The following is a 14,722-nucleotide window of genomic DNA, read 5'->3' on the forward strand; positions in this document are numbered from 1 at the left end:
TGTAAACAAAAGTGTTGACATTTGCAGCCCGTGGCAACCGATCAGAGGCTCTCAACCTGTTAATGTTATCATTAGTCAGCTGTTAGGGTTTTGTCAAACTTTTGACACTGATGACACCTATGTTGTCTGTCGTCAATTCTGAGAGATTTGTCACGTCGGAGAACACGTAGCCTGAAGCTTGTAATTTGTTTGAGTTACTGGAAAATATTATGTTGAAGGCGGTGATTTTGGTAGGAGGATCGCAGAAGGGTATGAAATCAAAACTCACTCTATTAAATGAGGATTAAATGTGGTTTTATGGTTATAGGCACCCGGTTCAGGCCGTTGTCCTTGGACGTCCCGAAGCCTTTGTTCCCGGTCGCCGGCCGGCCCATCATCCAACACCACATCGAGGCATGCGTCCGGCTAAAGGAGCTCAAGGAAATCCTTATAATTGGATACTATGCCCAGTCCGAAATGGAGCAATTCGTTAATGACATGCAAAGCCTGTATAATGTGAACATAAGGTAATTTGTTTACTTATAAGACCTTTGGAGGGCGCACGCAGGGACGAATTTCGAAGTCTGTTGAAGAAAGAAACAATACAATAGGATGAGGCTTAATAAGATTCAAAGAACCGCGTGTGCAGGTGTTACTGAGGCTCTGCAGTCCTGCCCGGCAGATACTCTCTATGTTCTCCTGCATCTCCTCCCCCTACACCTCCACATTAAATACGTTGCAGCGTGTAGTGCCGTCAGACTACGTGAGTCCGGATACTGGGCAGCGAAGTCCTACGGCCACAGCAACATCCTAGATGAAGTACCTCGGGAAATCTGGGCATTCCCCACGGACTATGCCACACGCAAGCTGAACTTCACGAGAAACTTTGCTGTGGACTTTCCAACCAGGGCAAAGTGGAAGACCGGCGGCGTGTTGCAAGACTATGACACGGTATTCCTTACGGACGGATCAAAGATGGCCTATGTGTATCCAAGTCGTATGGTCTCCCAGGTTTCGCCAGTGTATTCTAGTCGGAAGTACTGGCGATATTGGAAGTCTGTCGATGGCTGGAGCGACATCCGAGCCCCAAGCGTAACATAGCTATTCTGATCGACAGTCAAGCGGGCATCAAGGCCTTGTACGACATCTTCCAGGCCGGTGGGGCAGTCCAGAGACGCGCTGAACCGTCTGGGCGGCACGCTCAAGGTCACTCTCCTCTGAGTTTCCCGGCATAGGAACATAGACGGGAATGAGCAGGCTAACGGATTGGCCAGGCGAGGCTCTGCTGTTGGCAGTCTTCCGGTGAATACAGTCGGTGTTCCGCTGGCGGCTGTCGTAGGCCGAGTCTACTTGCACTACCTAGCAGCCGCGGGCCTAAGATGGCGAAGGCTCACGAGCTGTACCAAGTCAAGGAGAATTTGACCCACTTATAACATAGCCCGGTCACGAGAGCTCTTATGCCAGACGCGTGCAAGTGCATTCAAGATTACGGCGGTCTGCACGCGGCACCGGTGCATAGAGGACCATGCCGCTACGCTCGGCATACCCTAAAATTCGCATTGCCGAAGCTTCGGAGAAGGAAGGGAAACCCTCATGCAGTTTTTCTGCGATTGCCCAGCTCTGGCTAGAGTCAGGCTGCGGACACTGGGTAAACCATTCTTTCGGAACCTCAGAGAGATTTCTAGCTGCAGGGTGGGAGAGCTGCTTTCTTTCATGAATGCTACGGGCTGGCTTTGAAGATCCGTTTGCGAGGTCAATTTAGAAATATAAGCCTCATAAACGAGAGGAGACTGCAGAATCAGAGGATACCTTCTACGAAGCAGTTGAACGGACCCTAGAAGCCTGTCCCAAGTATGATATAAAAATTAATCATAAAGATTTCAACAGTCAAGTAGGGAAGTAGGGCCTGTATTCAGGCGATATATCGGCTCCCATAGCTTACATAGGGATACCAAAGATAAAGCACTGCGGATTATTCAGTTAGCAGTATCGCACGAAATGGTTATTGTACCTGATTTGCGCGGAAAGCGGTCACAAACATACGTGGGCCTCTCCAGACCGGACCACTTTCAACCAAATTGACTATGTGTTGTTGAATGCCGCCACCTCTCAGACTTAATGTATGTCAGAACATATTGGAGGACCAATATAGACTCGGATCCCAATCTCGTTGGCATAATGCTGCGGGCTCCAATTACAACACCACCCGCAATCCGCTCTAACAATCAGGTGAGAGCGAATACTGAAGCCAGTCACAACACAGCCCTCCGTAATACCTATAAGGGGGAAACGGATGCCGCTTTAATGGCTGCTAACAGATGTCCTGGGGATGAAGCATCAACAAATGTTCTTCACAACTACCTGAAGAGCGTTATTATTGATACGGCCACAAATATACTTGGTCCCAGCCGCAAGAAAGTCGGAACGTTGGTTCGACGATGAATGTAAGCTAGCAACGGAACGGAAGAATGCTGCATACCGAGTAATGTTGCATTCTCAAAGAACGCGAGCATGCGCGGAGACATCACGAACCCCGTGGAGCGGAGAAACGACTTTACAGACAGAAAAAGGAAGCCTGGGAGAACCAACAAATCTGTGAACTCGAAAAGTACAGGGAGCAACCGTGCCAGGCGCGGAAGTTCTATCAACAAGTCAGCAGGATGAAGCCTTATACACCTCGATGCTCATTCTGCCGAGACAAAGAGCTAAATCTGACTTCCGACAGAATAGGCATATTGGAGCATTGGGTTGTGTATTTTGATGAACTGCTCAACAACCAAAATATCGGCGAGTTGGGCAACTGAAGACGACGGACAAATGCTGCCACCGCCAAGCATAGAAGAGACAGTCCGTGCAATCCACCGGCTTAAAAACCATAAGTCGCCAGGGGCCGATGGAATTACAGCCGAATTGGTTAAACATGGAGGCGACACCAAGCAGTACACCAACTGATGCTCAAGGTATGGGACAGCGAATCAATACCTGACGACCGGCAACAACGCATTATCTGTCCCATACATAAAAAGGGGAATATTACGCAGTGTAGCAATTATAAAGGTATCATATCATTCCTACATCAACAACGGTCTAAGACAAGGGGATGCCATATCATGCTCCTGCCCGTATTTGCTTTACGCAGATGACCTTAAATTGTTTGCCACTGTTTCGTCTCCGTTGGACTGTGCTCTCTCACAGTCCAACCTTGATAATTTAGTCCGTTGGTGTTCGGTCAACAAGCTAACATTGAATGTCAACAAATGCCACTGGATGTGTTATTCGCTTAAATCCTCCCCAACATCGTTTTCCTATTCTCTCAATGGACAACCACTTTCACTACTGACCTCCTTCAAAGACCTGGGTGTAATATTCGACGACAAACTTCGCTTCAATTCCCACTTCGTTGACATCATCAATAGAGCTTCCAAAATGTCTGGTTTTATCCTACGTTCCTCCTACGACTTTACCTCAAACCAGCCTTCCTTAACACTCTTCAATTCCTTTTGTCAGAAACATCCTTGAATATTGCTGTGTAGTCGGGCCCCCTTCCGCAATCGTGACTGCCGCGCTCTTGAAGTTATACAACGCCAATTCACCCGGACCCTCTTTTACAAAAAGAACCTTCCACGGGTTGATTATCCGTCACGACTCCGCACCCTCAATCTCCCCTCCCTACAGCAACGCCGTATCTTCCTTTTCAAACTCTGCAATTGTCTGATGGACTGCTCCGCCAACTCGAATATTACTTTCCGTATCGCCTCGTCTCATAATACACGTAGTGCGGACATTTTTGATGTATCCTTTGCGGAGCTCGAGATTTACTTCCACTCTCCGATCCCGAAGCTATGCCGGTCCTACAACGCCCTACAGCTTGGGTCTTTCCTTCTCTAGTTTTAAGCGTAAAATAAGCCATTCACTTGCTCCTCCCTCTGACGACAATATGTAATAAGGAATTTGTTTTCTGTGTATTGTCCTCATTAAATAAATAATTCAACCTGGCCCTCGAGAAAGTGATTCTTCAAGTCCACCCAACTACTGGCCTTCGGTGACGATATTGTCATTATGGGAAGAACAACCCGAGATTTATAGTCGACCCTCATTCAGGTGGAGCAGGCGTGAGGTGAGATTTCGGGCTGTACATTAATGAAGGCAAGAAGAAGAACATCGTGGCAACGTCAGATAGGATACTACAACTTTGAGACCGTTGAAAATTTTTCCTAGGGTCGAAAATCACAACCGATGACAGCTACGACGATGAAATCAGCGCACACGTGTTGGCAGTCAACAGAGGCTATTTCAGTTTACAAAAATTGTTTCGCTCGAAACGTCTCATCATAGGGTCAAAGCTTTTACTGTACAAGACTATGATCTTGCCAGTCCCCATATATTCCTCGGCGACTTGGGTTCTTAGCAAAAAAAATTGCAAACTCTTGGCCGCGTTCGAGAGCAGAACCCTCCGAAGAATCTTTGGCCCCTTACATGAGGATGGACGAGTCGGTAGCCTACATAACGACGAAAGCTATGAGCGACACCACGCTGGTGTCTGGTTGTGGATAAAATCCGGCTCAACAGGTTGCGGTGGGCGGGCCACCTAATCCGTGTGAATGAGGATAATCCAGCCCGGAAAGTCTATAAGGACAATATCTACGGAAGGAAAAGAAGACGGGGCAGGCCCTGCCTGAGATGGAACAATGGCGTAGGTCAGGACGCCAGACAGCTTTTAGGGATATGTAGATCGCTTTCCGCGCAAACCAAAGTTTCGGATTTCTCTATCTATCTTGGAAAATTGCTATGTTTCATTGTCGCTCATCGATGGATTAATTGCTTCAGCTTCCAATTTCGCATGGTTCTTTTGAGTACGGTTTTGTGATTCCAAGTGTAGTCTCCACTCCTGCAATGGGGTTCCTTCCTTTTAAGTTCTTTCGTTCTGCCCCTACATCAATCGATTCTTCTGCACTACAGTATGTGATCCGTCAAATGGTCATTACTCTAGTGATTCCAGTCCTTCGTAATTATCTCTTCAGGGGTGGAGCAGTCTAGGGTGCTTATTGGGGTCTACGAACCTATGCGCACAAAGGATTGCTTAAACCTCACCAAAAAGAACCTCCGAATCATAGTGAGAATTCTCGCTGGTCACTGCCGGCTCCTAGGGAAGCTAGGAATATCTATGGAGCAGGTTTTGTCCGGAGTTTGATGAAACCTCTATACACGTCTTGGAACAGTGTCCGGCACTTGTGCAAAGTAGGTCAAGGGATCTGGGAGAACATTTAATACCAGATACAAAGTTGAAAGTCTGAGTGAAATAATGCGGTGTTTCCAACGATTAATTATTTGAAATAATACTACTGACTTGTTAGCACTGATGAAGGGAACAAGTGGTTCCCGAAATATCGGTATTTGCAAGAATAAATATTCACCCCAACGAAAAAGAAAGTTTCAAAGTTGAAAGGTCTGGAAGTAGGGAATATACTAGGCTTGCTTGAGATACTATGATTAATAGGTACACTATAACCAGTAAAAGGGGCACAATAGTTCTTTAAGGACGCGATGCGACTTTCCCTTAACAGAATAATAATAATTATCTAGTCTCTAGGACAAGGGTGAATGCATTTTTCATATCACGCGTAAAGGAGAGACAGCGGGAACAGTTTCTAATGGCTCGCTTTTGCGCGTAGTTTCGGTCTCCATGTCTTCACTCCCAGATACTTGGCCCTATTTGTTAACATAGTTAAAGCTGTTTATAAAAAATTCATGAAAATTTGAGTTTATCAGCTGGTACAAGCTCTGAGATTGTTTAGAGGAATCTTCCCGATATAAGTACGTTGATGGGACATGATGGCGCCATTCTGTTTTATCAGGTAAGCACTTAGCTCACCGCGGGGTCCCAGATTAGAGGAGGTAGGACTTCTCCCACGGAGTCTCCTGTAAATGGCGTACAGGTCTCGTCATGTGTTTGAAGTTCCAGCAATGATCGTTGAAGTCTACGCATATTGCTATTTACGCTTTGTTTTCTTGTGGCTGATACGAACGAGGTATTATCAAAGGCGCTGATGGAACGCCGGTTTTTTAGAAAGATTTTTAGGGTTGCGATGCAGATTTTCTGAATTTTTGATTTTACCGATTTCCATATGATGGCTCATTAGATATACCCCAACGCAGCATATTAGAAGCAACAACTTGAAGGTTGTATATCTTGCAGTCGTTAACAGGCCCTTTAATTCTTTCATGGGTGGTGCGGATTTTATGGGAAATACAAAGTGGCTGCTGCTACGTAGTCCCGTACAATGCCATCCGTTTATGTTGTGTTGACGCCTGTAATTGGAAGTGAAATCTTTTAGGGATAGTATTTGGTTTTCAGATTTAGTGAATATGCATGTTTTGAGCTTGTCAGAGGGTAAGTCAGATACCAACTAAGTTCCTGGGTTTCGAGTCCCACCCAGATCACAAATATATCTAGACTTTTAACTTTGCTTTGCTGTAATAATAATCGTCGCCGCGTCAATCCAATTGGACCAACGTCTTGAAGCGAGCAATTTATTCAAGACTATAATGGCTACGCCACAAAGCCCTAACGAACTAAGTTTTCGTCATCGAATCGTTCCGTAAGGATCATTCTGTCTCTATTGCGTTTGAAACCGCTTCTGAGATCTACACTCAGAGCCATTAATTTAGCGTTTGTTACTCCAGAGGCTCTGTTTGCAACTACATTTATTTCTGTACAACTATCGTTCGTTAAGAGTCAGTCGGAGGTCTATTCGGAGCCTCCTATTAATTTTATTTTTAATCAATAACCCTTCCATTCTGCTGATCTCTAACTGCTTTTCTCTCTCTCCCGCCAGTGAATTGTGTCGTTAATATAACCGAGATACCGTGGTTCACTGAAGTTCTGCAAATGCGTTGTTACTCCCTAAAAAGCTGACCAACTTTTTTTCCTAATCCCTTGGTGAAAAACCTCTATTCTACCTGAACTCTTCCAAGACCCTGTTTTTACTTTTGGCCGTAGGCTTCGTTTTGATAGCCTTTACCTCTAACATATGTCATAAATTGTACATCTAAAAATGTCTCCCTTGCTAGAAACATCCTGGAATAAGATTCGATGATTTGGTCTTACTTTCCCGATTAGCCTTCTGATCTGACTTTTGAGATCCACAGTTGTTTTGCAACCGACATAAGGTCTTGTGTATCTTGGCATTTCCAGCATTGTATTCAAAGGACCTATACAATTTTCTGCGCTACAGCTGCTGTAAATATGATGGAATTTTGCTTTGGTTATCTTACTGGCATCAGAGATAGTATTTATTCCAGAGATTTGATTCGAGATTAGTTTTATAATTCCACATTTCAGTTTTAATAATATCCATTTCTAACTTACAGGTACCTTCAAGAATTCACACCCCTCGGAACAGCTGGTGGAATGTATCACTTCCGTGATCAGATCAGCATTGGCAATCCCAAAGCCTTTTTCATTTTAAACGGTGATGTTTGTGCCGATTTTCCATTGCAAGCTCTACACGACTATCATATGAGTCGTGAAGGAAAAGCAATGATTACAATTATGAGCACGGAAGCGACACGACAGCAAGCTGTTCACTATGGTTGCCTTGTGTTTGATAAGGATAACGGGTCCGTTTCGCATTATGTGGAGAAACCAAGTTCATATGTATCAACATTCATCAATTGTGGAGTGTACGTTTGTTCGACGGAAGTTTTCAATTTGATGTCGTCGATTTTCCATTCGCGACAGTTGGAGTACCATGGATTTGGTAATGGACATAATGGACGCGATCAGGGTCATATTCAATGGGAACAGGAGGTCTTGACGCCACTTGCTGGGACTGGCAAATTATTTGCTTTACCTGTAAGTATACTATAATTTTAAGTATTTTGTAAATTGTTATGTTTGTAGAATATGTATTCCAGAGCAGGTGAGCTTGTAGCCAACTTTATTTGAATTCATTGTGAAATAGATTTTGGTAGTCAGCGTCATTTTAAATATTGCTTAGTTACTTGAAAGAAAATAATTTGTAGACAGCTTTATCGTTAATAACGTTCCGCCAGTTAAACAATAGTGGCAGTCAAGCAGCAATTAAGGAACTGGAATAAGTCTTCTGTTTTAGGTGAAGAGAATCTTTTTGTGTGCTTCTCAGGCACAGGTTCCAGGCACCCCAGGGTGAGATGTCATCACCTGTTGGGCGGCTACTTGCGAAGGTTCATGCGCTGCTCTCGATTGTGTCGAAGACAGTGACATATGTAGATTGGATGGCTTCCCCTAAGGTGTACCAAGCAGAACTATTGGAAGTAGATCGATTCAGCTCACCTTGTTGTGGGCCATAAACAAGGGTTAAAGATGGAGAAGGTTATCCATGAGATTAGGCACGTTTACCCACAATGACAGTGTTTACATAACTAAATCGAGTATCAGGAAATTCGATGGGCTTATGATACATAATTTTGATAATGATGTATGAGGGAAACGAACGAATTGGCTAGCCAAGAGGCAAGCAAATGTGTGTCGGCAGATGCTTCGTTTGAGCTGAATTTAACTGCTGGCATATCAGAACGGTTAAATTTCAGTATTTTTTCAGGTTGTCGTATAGTAAGTAGTTGATTATAGTAAATTCAGATTTTAATTTAGGTATCCGCATCACTTATCATTTCTAATTGGCGTTATGAGAATGGTCGAGAAAGTCTTTCATTGCTGTATATGAAGCGTCGCATGAAATCACTAAAATAGTATCTCCTTCAGGATGACTAACTAGCGTCCCTGTAGACAGACTCAAGTATGGGAGTCTAACTAATTGGATTCCTGTCCGTTTTCTCGGCTCCGACGAACAATTGATGCAATGTAGCTCGGATTATAGCAGATCTATCAAACACTTTTGTTAAAAAATCAACATGTCTAAAAAGGGTTGAGTCTATCGATTGTAACAATCCTCTTGATTCGCACAATTGCATTGACTCTTTGCGCTAGTGGTATAAATTCGTTCTTGGTAACTTGACGTCCTAGATATTCAACACAATCTACGCCTAAAAGGCATTTCGATTTTGGTGGTTAAGCAATCCTGCTCGAGTCAGACAGTTCTGACGTGTTCCTAGTGTTTTTCTGGATATTCTGAAGCAACTAGAATGTCTACAATATAACCAAAGCAAAAATGAAAACCTCGCGGCGTAGTGTTTAGGTAGCAGTGAAAGATTTGTGCTGCATTACATAGTTTGAATATTATTACCCTGAACTCGAAGAGGTTGAGTGGCTTTATGACAGTTGTGTTTCGAAGTCTTCGGTTGTCTCGGATATTTGACTGTAATCTTGAGTCAAATCTAGTGTTGAGAGGATTTGCAGTCGTGCAAATGTTGTGAAAAAAATGTATAGATTAGCGACGGAGTAGCCATCAGAGGAAGTAACACCATTGAGGCATCTGTAGTGTCCATAAAGACGTCAGGAATAGTTTTTCTTTACCAGTTAGTGCTGGTTGAATTTGGCTTGTTTTCCGCGTTTAACCTTTGGCGGAAAGGTGCGCGTTTTTCTGTAAGGCGTAAAACTCCTTCCCTTCGATCTTTCCCGTCTTAAGCCCAAGGATGATCACTACGTATTCTTTATGTAAGCCATAAAAGGTGATCCTTTCTGAATGTGTCGAGGTTATTCGGCGTGGCTCATCAGGGGTGGAATGAATGAAAATGAAAATCGATGAGGAAAAGCTGGTGGTGTTGCTCTATTTCGGTGACTGTAAAATTTCGACTCAAAATTTGTGTAGTTCCCAGGATAAGTGGGAGACGTTTTTCCCTATCAAGGTTGATAATAATATAGCTAGTTACGAAAAGCAGGAGTCTAGTGAGTGTTTGCATGTCTTTGGCTATTTTCCAAGGAAGTGCGGAGACGTTCGGTTTTTCGATTCAGTAGAATTAAATGATATTTCATTTTCCTGATACTTATGACCTGCTCAACTCGAAGTGATGGAGCTTATTTTCCGCCTACGTTTTCACGGCCCACTTGCATGGGGTTTACATTTGGTCTCCTAACGATAATAGTAGTAACAGAAGGGTTCATCGTTGCAGAAACTTCTCAATTCGAATCGAGCTTGCTTTGTGGGTTGGTTTCTCGACTGTGATTTTGCACTTTAGCCCAAATAGAATGATATGGCAATCTCCGAACAGTTGGTCTGTACTAGATCTAAGCCGTTGGGATTAAAACTTCTGGGAATGATCGAATATTTCAATCACAAAACCAGTGACTTGAATCCTTCGATTTGCTAATTCGCTACGCCTAGTGGCGAAAAAATGATAATTACTTTTGGGTGATTTGTGGCCGAGCGCATCGAGGGAAATTGGAGGGGAACCGCGACCTTCCGTATGACAGTCTTGTGCTCTAACCATTCGGCTATCCGGACAATTTGGATGCTTGATCTAAATATCGTGCTGTAGACCATACCTTCCTTGCGAAATAATACTTCACGTTGGTCGGAGCCGAATAGCAGGGATGGTTTTAGTGTGTGAGAATCTCACGCTCCGTTGCAAATTACGTAGCATCGTCTTTTTGATATTCCCACCTCCATTTATGAAAAAGGTCTAGGTCCCCCGATCACAGCCACCATGGATGAACTCATCGGAATAGTGTGAGTTAGTTACGAATCGAGCACTAAAAGATTCAATAAAAGCGTGTCCGGATGGCTCAAGTGGTTAGAGCGCTGGGCTGTCGTAGCGGAAGGTCGCGGTTCAAATCTCAGTGATGGCAGAGGGATTTGTTATCGTGACTGGGTGTCGGATACCAGTCGACTCAGCTGTGGATAAGTAGGGTAATAATCTCGTTTGAGCGCAATGCTGACTACATTGCCTCCTATAGTGTACTGTAGTGTACCTTTACGGTCTCGAATGAAGTGCTCTAACACACTTCAAGGCCTTAATCCATTGGATTGTTGCGCCAACGATTATTATTATAAAAACTGTAAAAAAAACCCAAACTTTTTAAATTGTACTATAATAGGCGATGAGTCGTAACGTTTCAAACGTGATCCCAGAAACGAGCTCCAAGTTTGAATGCGTAAAGCTTAACGAAAACGACATAATCGCGTATCGAGAAGTTTTGAATGTTAATATGTTTGGTTGACTCCAAAAGAAGTGTTCTTCGGAGATTCGTTTTGAATGGTCTATTAACTGTGCGCCTCGTTGAAGAGAATTTTGCGAGTAGGTTCAGAATATCGTGAGTCGGGTAGATAGAACCTTTCGGATGATAACACAATTCTATAAAATACAGTCGCTGTTTATGAGGTTTTGGCCAAAACACAAGTTTCCGTGATGCAAGATTTATCATATTCTCCAAATCTGAAGTATATTTCCTAATCTTGAACGATGAATGATATACGACGTTATTGAACTATTGAAGTGACTTTGACCACGGTAGTTGATATTGAGGAACCAGCACTGCAAGAGTCCATGTGAGTATCTTAGACCGTGCTGAACAATGCAAACAAATAAAAACAGTAATTAAGTATTTCCACGTTCGAAATTTCATCTATGCACATTTCAAAAAACGAACCGTAAATAATGCTACTGTTGCTGCTGTTTCGAAGCAACCTTTTCTAGCAGCAATACAGAGCCTTAAATGGTTCGGAAAATTTTTCGTGTAGCCACGCAATTTTTCCAGTGAAAGTCCGTTCCACTTTAGTGACTTGAGACTATTGCGGGGCTTAGCGCAGGCCCTGTTCTCCAAAATCGAGTACACTCTTTAGTAGATTGGATTTGTATTCGACGCGTAGAGCGAGATGGACTTTGTACCACCCATTAATCTTTTTCGCCCTGTTGGTTGGCGCGGAGTCCTGTTGAAAAATCAATTTCGAATCAGTAAAGTGCGGTTGGGCCCTAGTAAGTACGGTGACATCAGGAACATCGCAACGGTACATGACCTGATCGACCTTGAATTCCAGATCCACGAATTTTTCGTAGAGGAAGTTTTCTCGATTGCGTAAGTTAAACAATTATTAAAAGTGATACCACCTTAAAGTGCAATATCATATTACCAACATCGAGCGTGATCCAAACATTATAGCAACACTTAATATCACAACATCATCCCATCACCACTTAGTAGAGAAGTGGTAATGGTATTACTCTTGTGATAAATGATGGTTTGTAATTGTCATGTCGATGTGATATCACAGCATCACTAAACATTACTGAGTAATAATGTGTGTTTTTGCGACACACCAATATACCTAGTACAAGTGGCGACGACGGCTGTTGAGCCCCGATTATGGGGATGTTTTGCAATGCAGATTGAAGTAAGAGGAAATGCATATGCTTCTAAGTGATAAGTAATGCTTGTTCGCTAGAATCATAATTACTTCTTCTTTGCATGTTAAAGTATGCAATTATGGTGTATGCGAAGCTTTGGATTTTTCTTACATGAAAGGTTAATTTTTCATGCATTTGGTAGACTCTATCGTACATTGTACAAGTACAAGTTTGTACGGCTTACAGTGTTGATCATTTTTGGCTATTTGGTGTGCAGATTTTTTACTATAATAATTCCAGTGACTCGGTTTCAGGATTGAGCTTAATCGGCTTCCGGATGAATTCACATTTGTTGAAGATTCGGAAGAAGGGCCTCTTCTGCTTCCTAAACGGCGGCCACCGTAGCCAAGCTCCGTGCATCGCTTAGTTGTTGAGGAGACTGTAGCCGGGTCGACCCAAAGCGAGCGCGTTATCTTATATTTGCGCTTTTTGAGCGCATGTAACATCAATATTTGAGATTGTTGAAACTTATAAAAAACGGTAACAAGAAAAAATCAAGGAATCGTGCTATAAATTAACAAACTTGAGGACTGTTTTTTCGTCTCCATGTGTTTTTGTTTGGTTATTTAAAGGATATGCTGTGTATGTTAGGCATGTCCGTGTATGAATGCAAGGCATTTGACACCAAAGATAGGTAATCAAGGTTCATCGAACCCGGGTCTATTTGTCTATATGCCAAAATTATGTAAGAATAATTGCTTTTTAGTTACAAATCAGTGTCTGGCACGGTGCTACTAACGACTAAGTTACCTGGCAATAGTGAATTTATTTTCTTTAATCTTGACACCGCGTTTCACCTACCTACCTACCTACCAATTTGATTAGTACGAATTATATAGGCATCCAGATACTCCCTTGTTCAATCACCTTGTTGCAAAGGAAGGAATGTATTGTTGGCTTTAAAATTAGGAAAAAAAAACCATTTTACTATTTAAATCTGGGTTAATGAAAAACAGTAAACTAAATGCATATCATATAAAAATAAACTGAATTGCAAATAACTAAAACGTGCACGATTCATTTCCGTTCAGGTCAACAACTGGTGGTCGCAAATAAAAACTGCAGGGTCTGCCATTTACGCCAATCGTCACTATTTAGGTAACGCGATCAATGAAATTTAATACTAATGAGTATTAAAATTATAATGGTGTCGTTTTCTATTTAGAACTTTACAGAAAAACCCATCCGGAGCGACTGGCCAATGCTGGAACCAAAGAGATCGGAGATGGCGATGGAAGCTTAATTTGCACTATATATCCCGATGTATATATCCATCCGACAGCATCCGTTCACCCTACTGCTCACGTAAATATAACTATCCATAAATTTCAAGTGACAAATACATTTTTTTCTTCACAATAGTTAGGACCGAATGTCTCCATTGGCCCGGGGGTCTCGATTGGACCAGGCGTGCGAATTCGCGAATCCATCATTCTAGAGAATGCCGTCATCAAAGACCACACTTTGATTTTGCATAGCATAGGTAACTTGTGTAATTTGGCACATACTTTTCTCATTGGCAACGCTTATTTTAATCACGAGTTCTTATTTACAATTTTCGTTGTTCGAATGGAATTTCCAAGGTATATTAGTTCAGTTTTTGGTACTTCATTTGATGATTGTATGGGAGCAACTTCCCCAATTTAGTTTCTCAATTTTTTTCCCATTGCGTACTATAAATAACTGGATTTCCCGATGCTTATAAATTTTTTTCAACTCTAATGTTGAAATTTTGGATTGTGCAGTTTAGATTTCAGTGAAAGTGAACTGTGGTTTGTGCCAAAATTAATTTTTTGGAAAAGCCCGAATATCAATCGGCGGAGGATGTTGTCGTTTGCAATTTTTTTCTTTCTTGATCTATACATAGCGAACGGCAGCTGTATTAAGTTTACAGCTTTCTCGCAAATGGAGAAAATCTAAATCATTTATTATATATTATTTGGGTTGTACTTCATTTCGAATATATTTCAGTAAAATTTTCTATGAAACCAGCTCTGTAAATATTCCCATCATTTTAGTCGGTCGTGGTTCAAATATTGGTTGTTGGGCTCGAGTGGAGGGCACGCCCAGTGACCCTGATCCAAATAAGCCATTTGCTAAAATGGATAATCCTCCATTGTTCAATAAGGAAGGGAAACTTAATCCATCAATAACTATTTTAGGTAAGTTGTCCTTTAAAAGAGAGAGCAACAAATATACAAATTCAACTTTTCAATTGCAGGATGTTTCGTTAATGTTCCGTCGGAGAAAATTCTGTTGAATTCTATCGTCTTGCCACATAAAGAGCTAAGCCGGAATTTTAAAAATGAAATTATTTTGTAATTCGAATATTTGTTCGAATCATCACAAATGTCGTTTATAAATCCAAAGATTTGTGTTACGTTTAATGAGCAACGAATATAATTTTGTAGTTTTTATGCTTAATAAACTTTATCCAAAATAAAACGCTTTTTCAAGGAAA

The 14,722-nt window shown here is 42.2% G+C and overlaps 1 protein-coding gene across 2 annotated transcripts; it reads left to right on the forward strand.

The window, feature by feature from the left end:
- Positions 1-93: 93 nt before the first annotated feature.
- LOC119655715 (mannose-1-phosphate guanyltransferase alpha) lies at positions 94-14,722 on the forward strand. 2 transcript variants are annotated; one of them, XR_005249946.1, is made up of 8 exons: positions 94-249; positions 308-506; positions 7,351-7,834; positions 13,293-13,359; positions 13,427-13,566; positions 13,624-13,844; positions 14,280-14,423; positions 14,483-14,507. XR_005249946.1 is itself a non-coding variant. In XM_038061748.1 (8 exons), exons 1-8 carry the CDS (start codon positions 210-212, stop codon positions 14,581-14,583), a joined length of 1,296 nt encoding a protein of 431 aa, XP_037917676.1. In that variant the 5' UTR covers positions 94-209; the 3' UTR covers positions 14,584-14,722. The 2 variants fall into 2 exon arrangements, 1 of the variants encoding a protein (XP_037917676.1); XM_038061748.1 differs by having other exon boundaries at positions 13,624-13,744; positions 14,483-14,722.

Source organism: Hermetia illucens, chromosome 4, assembly GCF_905115235.1.
Source record: "Hermetia illucens chromosome 4, iHerIll2.2.curated.20191125, whole genome shotgun sequence".
Lineage (NCBI taxonomy): Eukaryota > Metazoa > Arthropoda > Insecta > Diptera > Stratiomyidae > Hermetia > Hermetia illucens.